The sequence below is a fragment of the Anomaloglossus baeobatrachus genome, chromosome 1, assembly GCF_048569485.1.
Source record: "Anomaloglossus baeobatrachus isolate aAnoBae1 chromosome 1, aAnoBae1.hap1, whole genome shotgun sequence".
In the NCBI taxonomy this organism is placed as follows: Eukaryota; Metazoa; Chordata; class Amphibia; order Anura; family Aromobatidae; genus Anomaloglossus; species Anomaloglossus baeobatrachus.
Genome location: NC_134353.1, coordinates 291,153,925 through 291,170,000, shown reverse-complemented (window position 1 = coordinate 291,170,000; position 16,076 = coordinate 291,153,925). Strand labels below are relative to the sequence as shown.

The 16,076-nt window shown below is 45.4% G+C and overlaps 1 protein-coding gene across 1 annotated transcript in view; it reads left to right on the top strand.

Moving 5' to 3' along the window:
- Positions 1-16,076, top strand: part of LOC142311972 (alcohol dehydrogenase 1) — a 490,686-nt gene that overhangs the window by 428,813 nt on the left and 45,797 nt on the right. The window contains exon 8 of the mRNA XM_075350839.1: positions 14,887-15,147. Coding sequence (XP_075206954.1) covers positions 14,887-15,147 — 261 coding nt within the window. The remainder of the gene's footprint in view (positions 1-14,886; positions 15,148-16,076) is intronic.

Genomic DNA, 16,076 nt, shown 5'->3' with positions numbered 1-16,076 from the left:
TTTCAAAGTAAAGACCGCCTAATGCCGGTGAGCGCTGCTGCCAGCATAGTAAGGAGGTGTGCTGGATTGCTTGTGCGCAGTTACAACGTGGGTGGCCTGACCAGGCAGGCTTGGGGCGGAGGTGGAGGACCCAGATGAGTTTGAGGAGGCAGAAGCAGTGGAGGAACTTCTACATACAGAGGATTGATGAACAAGTCGTGGGGACGGCAAGACTTGTTCAGCACACCCTTCTCCATCTCTCACCATAGTTACCCAGTGCCCAGTCAGCGACATGTAACGCCCCTGTCCATGCTTACTGGACCAAGTATCGGTGGTGAAATGCACCCTGTCACACACTGAGTTTCTCAAGGAAGCTGTGATGGTCTGTGCGACATGCTGGAGTAGTGCAGGCACACCTTTCTTGGAGAAGTAGTGGCGACTGGGCATCTGGTACTGGGGCACTGTGACTGACATAAGGTCTCGAAAAGCCTCTGTGTCCACCAGGCGGAAAAGCAGCATTTCGGTAGCCAAGAGCTTACGGAGTGTGAAAGTCAACCTCTTAGCTTTGTCATGGCTCGGAAAAAATGGCCTTTTATTGGTCCACATCTGAGGGACCGAGATCTGACTGGTGTTTGGAGACAGTGTGGAGTAGGGTGTCCCTGGAAAACTGCAGGTCTATGAGGAAAGTGCAGACGGAGACAGGATGTTACCTTCATCCAAAGTTGGTACTCTTGATGTCTGAGAGAGCTGTACACCAGCACTTGTTTCACCTTCCAAAACAACTGACGACCTGCCAAGCAAACTGCCTGTTGCGGTAAAAGAGGTGGAAGGTCTGCGTGGAAAAACATGTGTCACAGCTGTCCCCACAGTCATAGAGGATGCCAATCTGGTATCTGCGTCTCATCGTCATCAGTATGTTCCTCATTGTCTCCACCAACAGGTGTTACAGTTTGTGAATGAGGGTCTACATTATGCTCAGAAACGTGGTCATCAGGGCCTGAATCTGAGTCACAAAGCTTCTGGGCATCACTGCAGACCATTTCCTGGTCTGTACTCACTGTAGCTTGGGAGCAGACCTCTCATTCCCAGGGTATAGTGTGACTGAACAGCTCTGCAGACTCAGCCATCTCTGTTACACCATACTCTGCAGGGCGGGTGGAGACTTGAGAGCTGGGAGAAAGCAAGTGCGATTGGGGTGACAACTCAGAGGACTGTTGTTTTTTGGATGTTGAAGTTGAGGTGGAGGAGAGGCCACTTGTTGGAGCACTTGAGATCCATTCTGGCATGTTCTTTTTTTTGTGCATCATCTACCTTTGTTACAGTTGTTCGGTTCCGTAAAAAAGGTAGCACATCCGATTGTCCACTGAAAGTAGTAGACATCTTACTTTTGCTGGAAGATGGCCTTTCTTCAGCAGATGTTACTGTAGTTTTCCCACCTACCCCACGGACACAAACTTTTTTTCCTTTTCCAACACGCCTGTTCCCCTTTCCACCAGCATCTGTCCTTTTGCCACTCATGTTGTTAGCAACAAGATTGGACACTTAAAATGTGTTAGCAAAAATGGAGAGGTGGTGTACAATGCAGAGGTGGTCTAGCTGTATTGACAGCTGAAGAACCAACAATGAGTATCCCAGTCAATTTTAGCATGCCCCTAACAGTGGCAGCACAGTTTGCAATTAGAATTGCGTAGCAAAAATGGACAGGTGTGTACCTTACACAGGTGCTGTACCGTGATTGGCAGCAAAGGACACTAAGGTAGTATCCCAGTAAATTTTAGTATGCCCCTAACAGTGGCAGCACAGTTTGCAACTAGAATTGCGTAGCAAAAATGGACAGGTGAGTACCATGCAGAGGTGGTCTAGCTTTATTGACAGCTGAATAACCAACACTGAGTATCCCAGTCAATTTTAGTATGCCCCTAACAGTGGCAGCACAGTTTGCAATTAGAATAGCGTGGCAAAACTGGGCAGGTGGGTAAAATGCACGGATGCTGCGGGTCATTGGACAGCAAAGGAACACTAACTTAATATTCCAGACACTTTTAGGATGGCACAAAAAGTGTCAGCTCTTTGGGCAAATAAAATAGCGTGGCAACAATGGGCAGGTGGGTAGAATGCAGGGGTGGGGGCTGTGGGTCAGTGGACAGCAAAGGAACACTAAGTTAGTATTCCAGACACTTTTAGGATGGCACAAAAAGTGTCAGCTCTTTGGGCAAATAAAATAGCATGGCCAAAATGGTCAGGTGGGTTGAATACTGGGGAGTGCTGTGGGTCAGTGGACAGCAAAGGAACACTAACTTAGTATTCCAGACACTTTTAGGATGGCACAAAAAGTGTCAGCTCTTTGGGCAAATAAAATAGCGTGGCAACAATGGGCAGGTGGGTACAATGCCCGGGTGCTGTGGGTCACTGGACAGCAAAGGAACACTAAGTTAGTATTCCAGACACTTTTAGGATGGCACAAAAAGTGTCAGTTCTTTGGACAAATAAAATAGCGTGGCAAAAATGGGCAGGTGGGTAGAATGCACGGGTGCTGTGGGTCAGTGGATAGCAAAGGAACACTAATTTAGTATTCCAGACACTTTTAGGATGGCACAAAAAGTGTCAGCTTTTTGGGCAAATAAAATAGCGTGGCAACAATGGGCAGGTGGGTACAATGCCCGGGTGCTGTGGGTCACTGGACAGCAAAGGAACACTAAGTTAGTATTCCAGACACTTTTAGGATGGCACAAAAAGTGTCAGCTCTTTGGGCAAATAAAATAGCATGGCCAAAATGGTCAGGTGGGTAGAATACTGGGGAGTGCTGTGGGTCAGTGGACAGCAAAGGAACACTAACTTAGTATTCCAGACACTTTTAGGATGGCACAAAAAGTGTCAGCTCTTTGGGCAAATAAAATAGCGTGGCAACAATGGGCAGGTGGGTACAATGCCCGGGTGCTGTGGGTCACTGGACAGCAAAGGAACACTAAGTTAGTATTCCAGACACTTTTAGGATGGCACAAAAAGTGTCAGCTCTTTGGGCAAATAAAATAGCGTGCCAACAATCGGCAGGTGGGTAGAATGCTGAGGGGTGCTGTGGGTCAGTGGAAAGCAAAGGAACACTAACTTGGTATTCCAGACACTTTTAGGATGGCACAAAAAGTGTCAGCTCTTTGGGCAAATAAAATAGCATGGCAAAAATGGTCAGGTGGGTATAATGCACGGGTGCTGTGGGTCAGAGAACAGCAAAGGAACACTAACTTAGTATTCCAGACACTTTTAGGATGGCACAAAAAGTGTCAGCTCTTTGGGCAAATAAAATAGCATGGCCAAAATGGTCAGGTGGGTAGAATACTGGGGAGTGCTGTGGGTCAGTGGACAGCAAAGGAACACTAACTTAGTATTCCAGACACTTTTAGGATGGCACAAAAAGTGTCAGCTCTTTGGGCAAATAAAATAGCGTGGCAACAATGGGCAGGTGGGTACAATGCCCGGGTGCTGTGGGTCACTGGACAGCAAAGGAACACTAAGTTAGTATTCCAGACACTTTTAGGATGGCACAAAAAGTGTCAGCTCTTTGGGCAAATAAAATAGCGTGCCAAATCGGCAGGTGGGTAGAATGCTGAGGGGTGCTGTGGGTCAGTGGAAAGCAAAGGAACACTAACTTAGTATTCCAGACACTTTTAGGATGGCACAAAAAGTGTCAGCTCTTTGGGCAAATAAAATAGCATGGCAAAAATGGTCAGGTGGGTATAATGCACGGGTGCTGTGGGTCAGAGAACAGCAAAGGAACACTAACTTAGTATTCCAGACACTTTTAGGATGGCACAAAAAGTGTCATCTCTTTGGGCAAATAAAATAGTATGGCAACAATAAGCAGGTGGGTACAATGCCCAGCTGCTGTGGGTCACTGGACAGCAAAGGAACACTAACTTAGTATTCCAGACACTTTTATGATGGCACAAAAAGTGTCAGCTCTTTGGGCAAATAAAATAGCGTGGCAACAATGGGCAGGTGGGTACAATGCCCAGCTGCTGTGGGTCACTGGACAGCAAAGGAACACTAACTTAGTATTCCAGACACTTTTATGATGGCACAAAAAGTGTCAGCTCTTTGGGCAAATAAAATAGCGTGGCAACAATGGGCAGGTGGGTACAATGCCCGGGTTCTGTGGGTCAGTGGACAGCAAATAAAGCCTCACTTTCTATCCCTGCTAATGAAAAAATGCAGCAAGTAATTTCCTGAGCTGAGGTAGGCAGACGCTGTTATCTAAAGCCCTACACAGCGTTTGCACAGACCTGCCTAGCAGCTATGGCTATGATCGCCTGTAAATCAGCCCTGAAAAGGGCTGAAATAACCAGCAGTCCCTAATCCCTAAAGCGCTGTGTAGATTGCACTGTATCTCTATAGCGCACACAGCAGGAGCAGCAGCAGCGGGAGCGGTGACTGTCACTCACACGCAGAAGACAGATAATGGCGGCGAAGGGGAAATTGGCTGTATCTTATAAGGTAAGGACATGTGACATTCACAGCCTATGACACATGCCCTTGCTTGTCTGGCAAAAATCTACTTAGCTGTGTGTGTGTCTGTGATTGGCTGACATCCTGGCCCGCCCCACTGCTTGCGCAGTTAGGAAAAAAAAAATGGCGATTGGCATTTTCTCAGCAGCACAACAGATCTAAACCCCGTCCCCCCCGCACACTATACGCTGAAATTTAATAATAGCGTGATTCACAGGGACTCACACTATTACAGTGAAAAGCCAGCTAGTAACTAGCTAGGCTTTTTGGTGATCGAACCATCAAGCTTTTAGCAAAAAGCTCGAGCTCGAACACCCCCCAAAATCACTCGAACATGAAATTGGCGAACCTCGAACATCGCTCAACTCTACTAAACATAGTGACAGCTCAAAGCCAACTGTGGTCACTAGCAGCTGACCAACATGGGAAGAGGTGTGGGGACCCATGTCAGCATTCCCTGCAATCAGATCGCTGTAACAGCGATAACAGCATGAGAAGTGCTCAATATCAGCATTTCCCACTCATTCACTGCAGGAGCTTAGCACAACTGACAGTCGAGCTTGTACTGTAATAACCAGGAAAAGCATGCACCCTGACCCTAGCTGATTAACCCTCCAGAACGAGAGCGGCTGCAGTATTTAGAAGGCTGTGGGAGTATGGGGGTTCCCTCTCTCACCCACATCAGCCCCACGTGACAAAATCTTGGGGAGACTATGGTTGTCATGGCAAACAATGACCTCCTGTTATACTGATGTATAGTGGCCTGTTAAACCAAATTACAGTGACAGGCAATGTCTATTGCAATACATGAGATCAGTATTCATAATCAGGGCCATCACTAGGAATTTCAGGGCCCCATACTGGCAAAATTATGGGGCCCCCTTGAGACTCCACCCAGACTCTACCCCTGCTCCGCCTCCACCCCAGAAAGTTTCCACAGTCTGCCATTACTCTTGGAAAAACATTATATATATATATATATATATATATATAATTTATTTATTTAATGTATATTTTACTCACCCTCCCCGGCTCCCAAGTGGCGCGGTGTCCTCTCTGAGTCACGATGCATTTCAGCTGGATATGCGCCCTAAAACGCACATCCAGCTGAAGCAAGGTGGGGACCGGGGTTGGCGGCCCCCTCCAACACCCCCGTCGATCGTCTCACATCTGTCTTCGACTCACAGAGCGAATACCGGTTGCCAAATCCTCTCCATCTCCACAGTTCTGCTTTCCTGCAGCAGTATGATGACCTCATCACACTGTCACGGGCGGGGAGGACGCCACTGCGCTGCGCTCGCTAACGCTCCGGTCCGGCGCTGCTGCGATGGCTGCTCGGTGGCTCGAGCGGTGGGCCGGATCCAGGGACTCGAACGGCGCTCCTCGCCCGTAAGTGAAAGGGGTGGTTGGTTTGGGGAATTTAGTCCGTGACGCCACCCACGGGTCATGGTGAAGATGGGCACCACAGCTGCTGATGATGGGGATCCCGGGAGCGATGGTAGGGAGCAGCTGGGATGTTGTTTCCCCCCTCCGTGGGTAGGGGTCGGTGGTCCCGGGGCCCGATGAGGTGACGGGGAGGCAGGGTCGGTGAGGTGCAGGGTTGCAGGGACAGTGCGGCGCGGTGCCGGATGGCATGGGTGTACTCACTCAGCAAGAAAGGTACAAAGTCCTCGGTAAGCCAAACGGCTGGATGTACGGGTCCCACAGCCGGCTGCAGTGTCTCTCCCCGGACAGGTGATGGCGGCTCTCTTTCCCTGCACCTTGATGTTCTTCTTCTGACTACTATGGATTCCCAACGGTAGTCCGCTCCATGGTGTATGGGTACCGGAGGAGCCCGTTTGCCCGCAGGCGCTGGCCCTTGGGTCTCTAGCCTTAGGCGGTAGCTGTATACCCTCACGGTGTGGGCGGTTGCCTTCAACGGGACTTTTGCTGTTGTGAAACCCCTGGGGTTCCAGTCACATTCGGATCTGACTATTGTCGGCGGCTCCAAGCCTGGTCGGGGTCCGATGGCCCTGCCTGTGTGTGTTGGTTTCACTTCGCTCCCCGGTCGGTACCGGCGGGCCATCGCCCGACCCCGGTCCTACGGTTCCGCGTTGCTCCACCACTCCTGCAGACGGCCACCACCGTCTGCCAACCTTGCTGTCAGTGCCTGGGCCACAAACCCAGACACCCAAGTGTTTACTCCTCACTCTTCAACCTCCTGAACTGTTCTGTCACTTTTCCAGCCTCCAGGCCTGTGAACTCCTCGGTGGGTGGAGCCAACCGCTTAGCCCCACCCCACCTGGTGTGGACATCAGACACTGGAGGGAGACAACAAGGGTTTTGTGTTTGGCTGGTGTCCCTGTCTAGTGGGGGGTGGGGTGTTTGAGTGTTATCTGTGACGACCTGGCTAGGCCAGGGCGCCACAACACTGCTGCACGCTAAGCCCTGCTCTGCCCCTGCCTCCAGCACAGGAGCGGACACTGAAAGCTGTGCAAGAAATTGTGTCTGGGCCTCCCTTTTTTTATGGTGACAAAGCTGCAGATTTATATGTATATACATATATATTACATAGTGCCCTATTTTGTTATGTACAGCACAATTCCTTACATATTGGATTCTCTTGTCATTTTTGTTATTTATAGAGCTCTGTCTTTATTTCATAGCTTCCTCTCTTGTTAGATATAAAATGACATGACTGTTAATGGAACATGGCAAAGCTTCTTTTCTGATGGACTGGTCTTCTGGTCAGATGCTGCTCCATCAGCAGTCATTTTATATCTAACAAGAGAGGATTATATAATAAGAGAGGGAGCTGTGAATAACACAAATAACGAGAAAATGTTATATAGGAGATGGTGCTATACAGAAAAAGAGAGGACACTATATAATAAAGGACAGCACCGTACATAGCTAGCGAGAATGCTAATAAGGGACAGTGTTATACATAATAAAAGGAGAAATGATGTACTTAAGGACAGCGCTTTACATAGTGAGTACACTAAATAATGAAATTGCATCCTGCATTTGTGTGCAGTGTCAGTGTGCTGCCTGACTTCTTTTTTTTTTCTCGGACAGCGCACTGACCCATGGAGTTTGTCCTATTCCTCATAATCAGATCAGAACAGCACATGCTCCGAGTCTCGCAGATCTCATTCTCAGAGCTGTTTTTCACAGATATTTGAATGCATCTATGAAACGCTAGGGGTCCGCATGCCGTCTGATAAAAAAGGTCTGGCAGAACACGGAAATGTCACACAAATATGATAATGTGGCCTAACGGATTTAACAAATAACAGCAATACTCCAAGTCATACAGCACAGAATAAATGTTTTCAGAAAGTTACTTACCGCTGACGTCTCATCTGGGAAGTTATTTTCTGTTGTCTCTTCTCCATCTGGTCAGACCTTCATGACACCATCTTACAGCCACTCCTCTTCTTGTCACATTGATCACCACATCCCTGAAAATAACAAGGTCACATATATTGTATACATACATTTACCCCACACTGTGCCACTGAATATAAATATGTACCAAACTATACATTATACAATGAGCCACACACCATACAGAATATAAGGTTATAAATAGGTTGCATTGTGTCCCCCATTAGCTATAATCTGTCGCCTAATAAATATAAACTAATCAGTCTCTGTGACACTCCCCCAATTAATTATAAGGCTATGTGCACACATTGCGATTTTGTAGCGGAAAATAAGCAGCGTTTTACAGTTGCAAGCAAAACGCATATTTTATGCAGTGTTCTTCCTGCCAACACATCAGCACATGCAGCACAATTTTATGCTGCAAATACTGAATGTGTGCACGAAGCCTTAATCCCTGTCATGTGACCTCCCCCCACAATTTATCATACGCCCATAATAGTTTCACAATGAATTGTGGGGGGGACAAGACACAACCAGGGCTATATAATGAACTTTAGTTTGGGTAGGAGGTTATTAGGGCCATATAATACATTTTGGAGCAGAAGCTATGAGGAACGTAGCATCCTCACCCACCATCCAACTCATTTTAAAGGAAACCTGCTGTCAGGTCCTCTATGCCAGAGGTCCCCAACTCCAGTCCTCAAGGCCCACCAACACCAATTTCCTTAGTATTGCACAGGTGTTAATGTAATTACCTGCCCAGGTGCTGGTTCCAACAGCAGTGCAATCCTAAGGAAATCCTGAAAACATGCACTGTTGGTGGGCCTTGAGGACTGGAGTTGGGGAACCCTGCTCTATGCTCTCCAGCAGCATTCCCGTCTGTATGTTAAAATTCACGGCCTCACCAGCCCTGTGTAATGTTATTCACTAAAATGAATGTTTAAAAAAAGAGGATTTATAAACTGAGCTGTTTCTATGCTAATTAGGTCTATGACTAGTCGCAGGGGCATTGTTTCCTTAGACTAGTTGGCCCTCTTTCCATGCTATCACACCCCTGTGGACATAATAACATGATTTCCACAAGCCGGCGTCATCGTCAGCCCCTGGAAATTTTGCGCATGCGCCGCTGTGTTCTCTCACATTGAGCCTCATCTTAAGTTGGGAGTACATATGCTTCAGAGAGGCGCACTGTACATGATCGGAGGAATAGCTTCTGCACCTCTGACCATGCTCAGTGTGCCTCTCTGTAGCCGGGACGTGTGGGTGAGCGAGCACAGCCGCGTGCATGCGGAAAATTTCCAGGAGCTGGCGGTGACGTCGACTTGTGGAAATCATGTTATTATGCCCACAGAGGTGGTATAGCATGGAAAGATGGCCGACTAGTCTGGGGAAAAAACGGCCCCTGCAACTAGTCACAGGCCTAATTAACGCAGAAACAGCTGCCATCAAAGCTGGGAAGGCAGGGAATTCTGAGATAGATATAGACCGTATGAAATAGCATACCGCTGCAAGATGCCCTGGTAGCCATGCTGGTTTAGTATACCTTCAATTTTGAATAAATCCCCAACAATGTCACCAGCAAAGCACCCCCACACCGCCACACCTCCTCCTCCATGCTTCACGGTGGGAACCAGGCATGTAGAGTCCATCCGTTAACCTTTTCTACAAAGACACGGTGGTTGGATCCAAAGATCTCAAATTTGTACTCATCAGACCAAAGCACAGATTTCCACTGGTCTAATGTCCATTCCTTGTGTTCTTTAGCCCAAACAAGTCTCTTCTGCTTGTTGTCTGTCCTTAGCAGTGGTATCCTAGCAGCTATTTTACCATGAAGGCCTGCTGCACAAAGTCTCCTCTTAACAGTTGTTCTAGAGATGAGAAGGTGTGTACAAACTTTTGGTCTGTATTGTGTATATATATATATATTTCAGCATACAGTTAGGTCCAGAAATATTTGGACAGTGACACAATTTTCGCGAGTTGGGCTCCGCATGCCACCACATTGGATTTGAAATGAAACCTCTACAACAGAATTCAAGTGCAGATTGTAACGTTTAATTTGAAGGTTTGAACAAAAATATCTGATAGAAATTGTAGGAATTGTACACATTTCTTTACAAACACTCCACATTTTAGGAGGTCAAAAGTAATTGGACAAATAAACCAAACCCAAACAAAATATGTTTATTTTCAATATTTTGTTGCGAATCCTTTGGAGGCAATCACTGCCTTAAGTCTGGAACCCATGGACATCACCAAACGCTGGGTTTCCTCCTTCTTAATGCTTTGCCAGGCCTTTACAGCCGCAGCCTTCAGGTCTTGCTTGTTTGTGGGTCTTTCCGTTTTAAGTCTGGATTTGAGCAAGTGAAATGCATGCTCAATTGGGTTAAGATCTGGTGATTGACTTGGCCATTGCAGAATGTTCCACTTTTTTGCACTCATGAACTCCTGGGTAGCTTTGGCTGTATGCTTGGGGTCATTGTCCATCTGTACTATGAAGCGCCGTCCGATCAACTTTGCGGCATTTGGCTGAATCTGGGCTGAAAGTATATCCCGGTACACTTCAGAATTCATCCGGCTACTCTTGTCTGCTGTTACGTTATCGATAAACACAAGTGACCCAGTGCCATTGAAAGCCATGCATGCCCATGCCATCACGTTGCCTCCACTATGTTTTACAGAGGATGTGGTGTGCCTTGGATCATGTGCCGTTCCCTTTCTTCTCCAAACTTTTTTCTTCCCATCATTCTGGTACAGGTTGATCTTTGTCTCATCTGTCCATAGAATACTTTTCCAGAACTGAGCTGGCTTCATGAGGTGTTTTTCAGCAAATTTAACTCTGGCCTGTCTATTTTTGGAATTGATGAATGGTTTGCATCTAGATGTGAACCCTTTGTATTTACTTTCATGGAGTCTTCTCTTTACTGTTGACTTAGAGACAGATACACCTACTTCACTGAGAGTGTTCTGGACTTCAGTTGATGTTGTGAACGGGTTCTTCTTCACCAAAGAAAGTATGCGGCGATCATCCACCACTGTTGTCATCCGTGGACGCCCAGGCCCTTTTGAGTTCCCAAGCTCACCAGTCAATTCCTTTTTTCTCAGAATGTACCCGACTGTTAATTTTGCTACTCCAAGCATGTCTGCTATCTCTCTGATGGATTTTTTCTTTTTTTTTCAGCCTCAGGATGTTCTGCTTCACCTCAATTGAGAGTTCCTTAGACCGCATGTTGTCTGGTCACAGCAACAGCTTCCAAATGCAAAACCACACACCTGTAATCAACCCCAGACCTTTTAACTACTTCATTCATTACAGGTTAACGAGGGAGACGCCTTCAGAGTTAATTGCAGCCCTTAGAGTCCCTTGTCTAATTACTTTTGGTCCCTTGAAAAAGAGGAGGCTATGCATTACAGAGCTATGATTCCTAAACCCTTTCTCCGATTTGGATGTGAAAACTCTCATATTGTAGTTGGGAGTGTGCACTTTCAGCCCATATTATATATATAATTGTATTTCTGAACATGTTTTTGTAAATAGCTAAAATAACAAAACTTGTGTCACTGTCCAAATATTTCTGGACCTAACTGTATATATATATATATATATATATATATATAAAATTATATTATAATGTGTGTGAATGCTGCTGGAGGTCCTTCAATCCCCTCTACTATTCACAATCCTCCCCTCCTTATTATCACCTCCTCAGTCTATTTACAAAGAAAAAAACAAACACACAAAAAAAAAAAAAAAAAAAAAAAAAAAAAAGCAAAATTAACCCTTACCTCCCCTGTACTGGCTGTACAAACCTGTGCTGCGCCGTCTCCTCTTCACCTCCCACCTCACCTTAAAATGACACAGGTGCGCGCAGCGTGATGACGTTATCAAGGAGTGCGCTCCTGTGTCACACAGAAAAGTGCAGGACAGAGAGCAGAGGACGGACTCCTGAGTTCCGCTCTCTACACTGTACAGAGCTGTGGATCGCTTCCTGGCGGGCACGCTGCATGCCATGAGGGCAATCTGGCCAGGAGCCCCCAGAGCCTTGAGCAGCTACCTGTCAGATTGCCCTCATTCCTGACAGGTCAGGAAGAGTCCCCCTGAACCTCTGGGCACAGTGCAGTGGCATCTCAGCACACATGGCTAATTTGCATGCGATGCAAATTAGCCACGTGTATGGTGGTAAAAGCAGCACTGCCAGGCCCCTCTGCTGCGGCTGTGACTGGGGCCCGGTGAAGAGTGGGGAGGTTCCGGCTGGCCCGGGGCTAAATAAAACTAAATAATTGTCCCTGGCTCAGCCGGGCACCCGGGCCCCCTTTCTTCACCGGGCCCAGTACACCAGGCACAGGAGTAATGCCCTGATGCGGCCCTGGTCAGAATAATAAAAGTTACACATATTTAGTATCACCACATCCGGAGCAACCTAATCTATAAAACTGTCTGACTGTTTAACCACTGCAGTGAACACCATAAAAAAAGCGCAAAAAACAAAAAAAGTGGCAAGAAACAATGGTCTTTTTTTATTATATCTGCACCAAAAATGGAATAAAACATGAAAAAAGAATGGAAATGTCATCTTGTCCTGCAAAAACCAAGCTGCCCCAAGCTTCATACAGTAAGTGGAAAAATTAAAAATCTATAGCTGTCAGAATACCGTGATGAAAAAAATAATATTTTTTCTATAGAATAGCTTTTATTGTGTAAAAGTAGCAAAACCTAAAAAAATTACATAAATGTGGTATCAATATAACCATACTCACCAGATGAATAAAAATGTCTTATCACTCTTACCACATGATGAATGGCATAAAAACACTCCCGCCCAAAAAAATTCTGAATTGCTGTTATTTGTTCATTCTGTATCCTAAAATTGGAATAAAAAGTGATCAAAAAATGTGCCTGAAAATTGAACCAATATAAATCTGGTATTGCCCCATCGCTTATACCGCAGGGTTTAACTGCATACAAAACAATAGAAATTCTTGACCTGCTGTTGAGTAATTCATTCTTCCTCCCAAAGAACGCAGTAAGCCTCGGTTCACATTTTTCCTGCACTCTATGCTGAAGGCTTACACCATGGTTTAGATGTAAATCTCTAATATAATTTTTCTGGTTAGCCTATAAAGGTATCACTCCTAAAATACTTTTGTCATTCTTGGGACATAGTATTTCAATTGATGTAAATCTCTGAGATACATGATTTAGATGGAACTCCGGATGGAACATTCACTATAATGAGGCAGATAGTCACATGGATACCCTCTCTATCCTAAGAACCACCTGTGCCCGTCTTTTTAGGTGAACAGAAAGCAGAGAGAGTCCAGAGTAACTCTGATGCCTCATTAGTAAAGTAATCTATCAGGGTTTTCATCTGAATCACATATTAAGGAGTTTTAGATGGAAACCCCAAAAATAAAAATAAATGTGAATTGATTCAAAATGTTCTTTACCCTAAAATGCCAGCAATAAAAGCTTCTACTCAACCCACTCAGGTTCATCATCTGTTAGGCTATGTGCCCACGGAAGCTCTCACCTGCGGATATATCCGCATGTATGTTTCCCGCAGCATCTCCCCAGAATCCACAACTTCTCTACTATTTTACCTCTGTGTTTAGTGACCCGATAAAATCATTACTCATTTACCAAAAAATGTCGGTACCATTTACCAAGCCCACAAGGTCATCAGCATTCCGGAATCTTCCTGGGCAGCCCAGAAATGCAATGGCCTCAGAAGGGAGTGAATGAATCAGTCCATGACAACCCACTCCACCATCTGTGCTGCAACAAGTCAGACATATAGGAGTGGGGAGGTTTGTCACCGTGATAAGCCCAATGATGCACCCATTGAACTGTGACAGTCACTCCCAAGAGCGCCAATGTTTCCATTTTTAACTTAAAGTATTTTTTTTGTATCCTGGAAGGCCAGATCATAATGTCTTTTATGGCTCCCTGGTTAGACTTGATACTAGCACCTCTGCCCAGTGCTCCAGGGTCAGTTTTTCTCTCATTCTGCAACCCTTTCAAACATAGTCAAGAATGCCTCAACATCATCACCCGGGGTCATATTTTCAATGGCTCTCCTTGCCACCTTCCACAAGTATGATTTTTTATTTTGACATAGGGGTAAGCGGTCACCCTGCCATGGACTACTTCTACTAGGAGTTCTATGTGCATCTGCTGCCACTGATGTTGTAACTGTTGCATCAACTGCTTACTTGTTCCCTGCTGCGCTAGCTGTAGCTGCTGGTGGGCTTGCTGTAGCAGCATCTGGGATTTCTGTTGCTGCTGCTAGGCTTGATATTACTGGATGTTGTCCAGACCAGCTGCTTGATTAGCTCCTGCATTTCTTCCAGCTGCGCTTCCATAGTTATGCCTGACTTCACCGAGGACATGCAGTTTGTCCTCAGCAGTCACACATACTCCCTGGGAATCTTGTCCACATTCTCCACCAACTGTAAGATTCTGAATCACTTGGTTGCATGTTTGAGGTAGACACAGGAACCATTTTCAATTAAATGTCCTGCTGGTTTATTCAGTCTTCATAAGCCTGTCAGTAAAAATAAACTCAAAAGAGCCTTTTCTCAGCACAAAGAAACAAACAGAAAACAAGTCCATATATTGCTGCAGTGTCCGCCTGCTTAGGATAATGTCTAGCTCTTTAGCAAGAGCAACACTTCTGGAGGTATATACACCTCCACACACAGATACATGAATGAGCCTAATACTCCCCATTTTACCTCATGGGCCATGTCACAGGGTGAGGATATGTGAGCAGGTATTTCCACTCATCTCTTTGACTACTTGTAAAAACCCATCCCTGACTCGCCATATTAACTGTCTCACCATTAAGCATGCTGGAGCCTGCTTCTGGGTATACATCACCAAGGCTACCAACCTTGATAATGAATTTCTCCACCCAAGGACTTGTCCAATGGTCATTTTACATAATATATAAAATTGGGCGATGTATATCACAGATTTGTATGTGTGCACAATGCTAAAAGTTATACCAGAATTTTTACTGTTTGTACATTTTGCAGGTTAAACCCGGCTCTACCTGTGCAGTGTTTGGTTTGGGAGGAGTCGGCTTGTCGGTGGTTATTGGATGTAAAGTGGCCGGAGCGTCCAGGATTATTGCAGTTGACTTACACAGTGAGAAATTAGCAAAAGCCAAAGAGTGCGGAGCCACCGAATGTATCAACCCCAAAGATTATGACTGCCCTATCCATGAAGTGTTGACAAAAATGACTGATGATGGGGTGGACTATGCTTTTGAGGTCATTGGAAACACTGGAGTAATGGTATGTTAGTGACATAGATGTTTGCAAAAATCTGTAGTACAAGCATATAAAAGAAACATTGTAATACATCTTATAAATAAAAAAAACATTGATTTTTCCTCCACTGTACCCCCTCCTCCCCTGTCTTCTGAAATCATCATTTACTCTGAAAGCACTAGAATTCATTTTCGTCAAGGCAAAATGAATTGCCAAGTTCTACCTATCTCCATTGAAGTCTATGAAAGCAGATGAGGGAGGTGAAGTGTGTGTGTGTGTGTGTGTGCAACACACACATACTGCTGCTTTTTAATATATATTTCACCACAGTGCTGGATTCTCGACTACACTGCTTAATACTTCTGTATGCTGCTGCTTCTTCTGTACATGTGCTACAAAGATACATAGTTACAAAGTTACTAAGGTTGAAAAAGACCTAGGTCCATTTAGTTCAACCTACCTCCACAAGTTCTACATTTTGTCACTTAGTCATTTATAACCAACAATGTTTTGTGTACTGAGGAAATCATCCAGTCCTTTTTTAAAAGCTGTTATAGTATCTGCCATTACTACCTCTTGTGGTAGGGCATTCCACAGTCTGACTGCTCTAACTGTAAAGAACCCTTTCCTATTTAGCTGTCGGAATCGCTTTTCTTCCACTCGCAGTGAGTGCACCCTGGTCCTTAGTATTGTCTTTGGAAGAAATAAGTCATTTATATTGACCACACATGTATTTATACATATAAATGAGATCTCCTCTGAGACGTCTTTTTTCTAAGCTAAACATATCTAACTTTTTCAACCTGTCATCATATGGGAGGCCTTCTATTCCTTGTAGTAGTCTAGTTACCTGCCTTTGAACTGACTCTAACTTCTGAATGTCCTTTTTAAAATGTGGAGCCCAAAACTGGATCCCATATTCCAGATGTGGCCTTACAAGTGATTTATAAAGG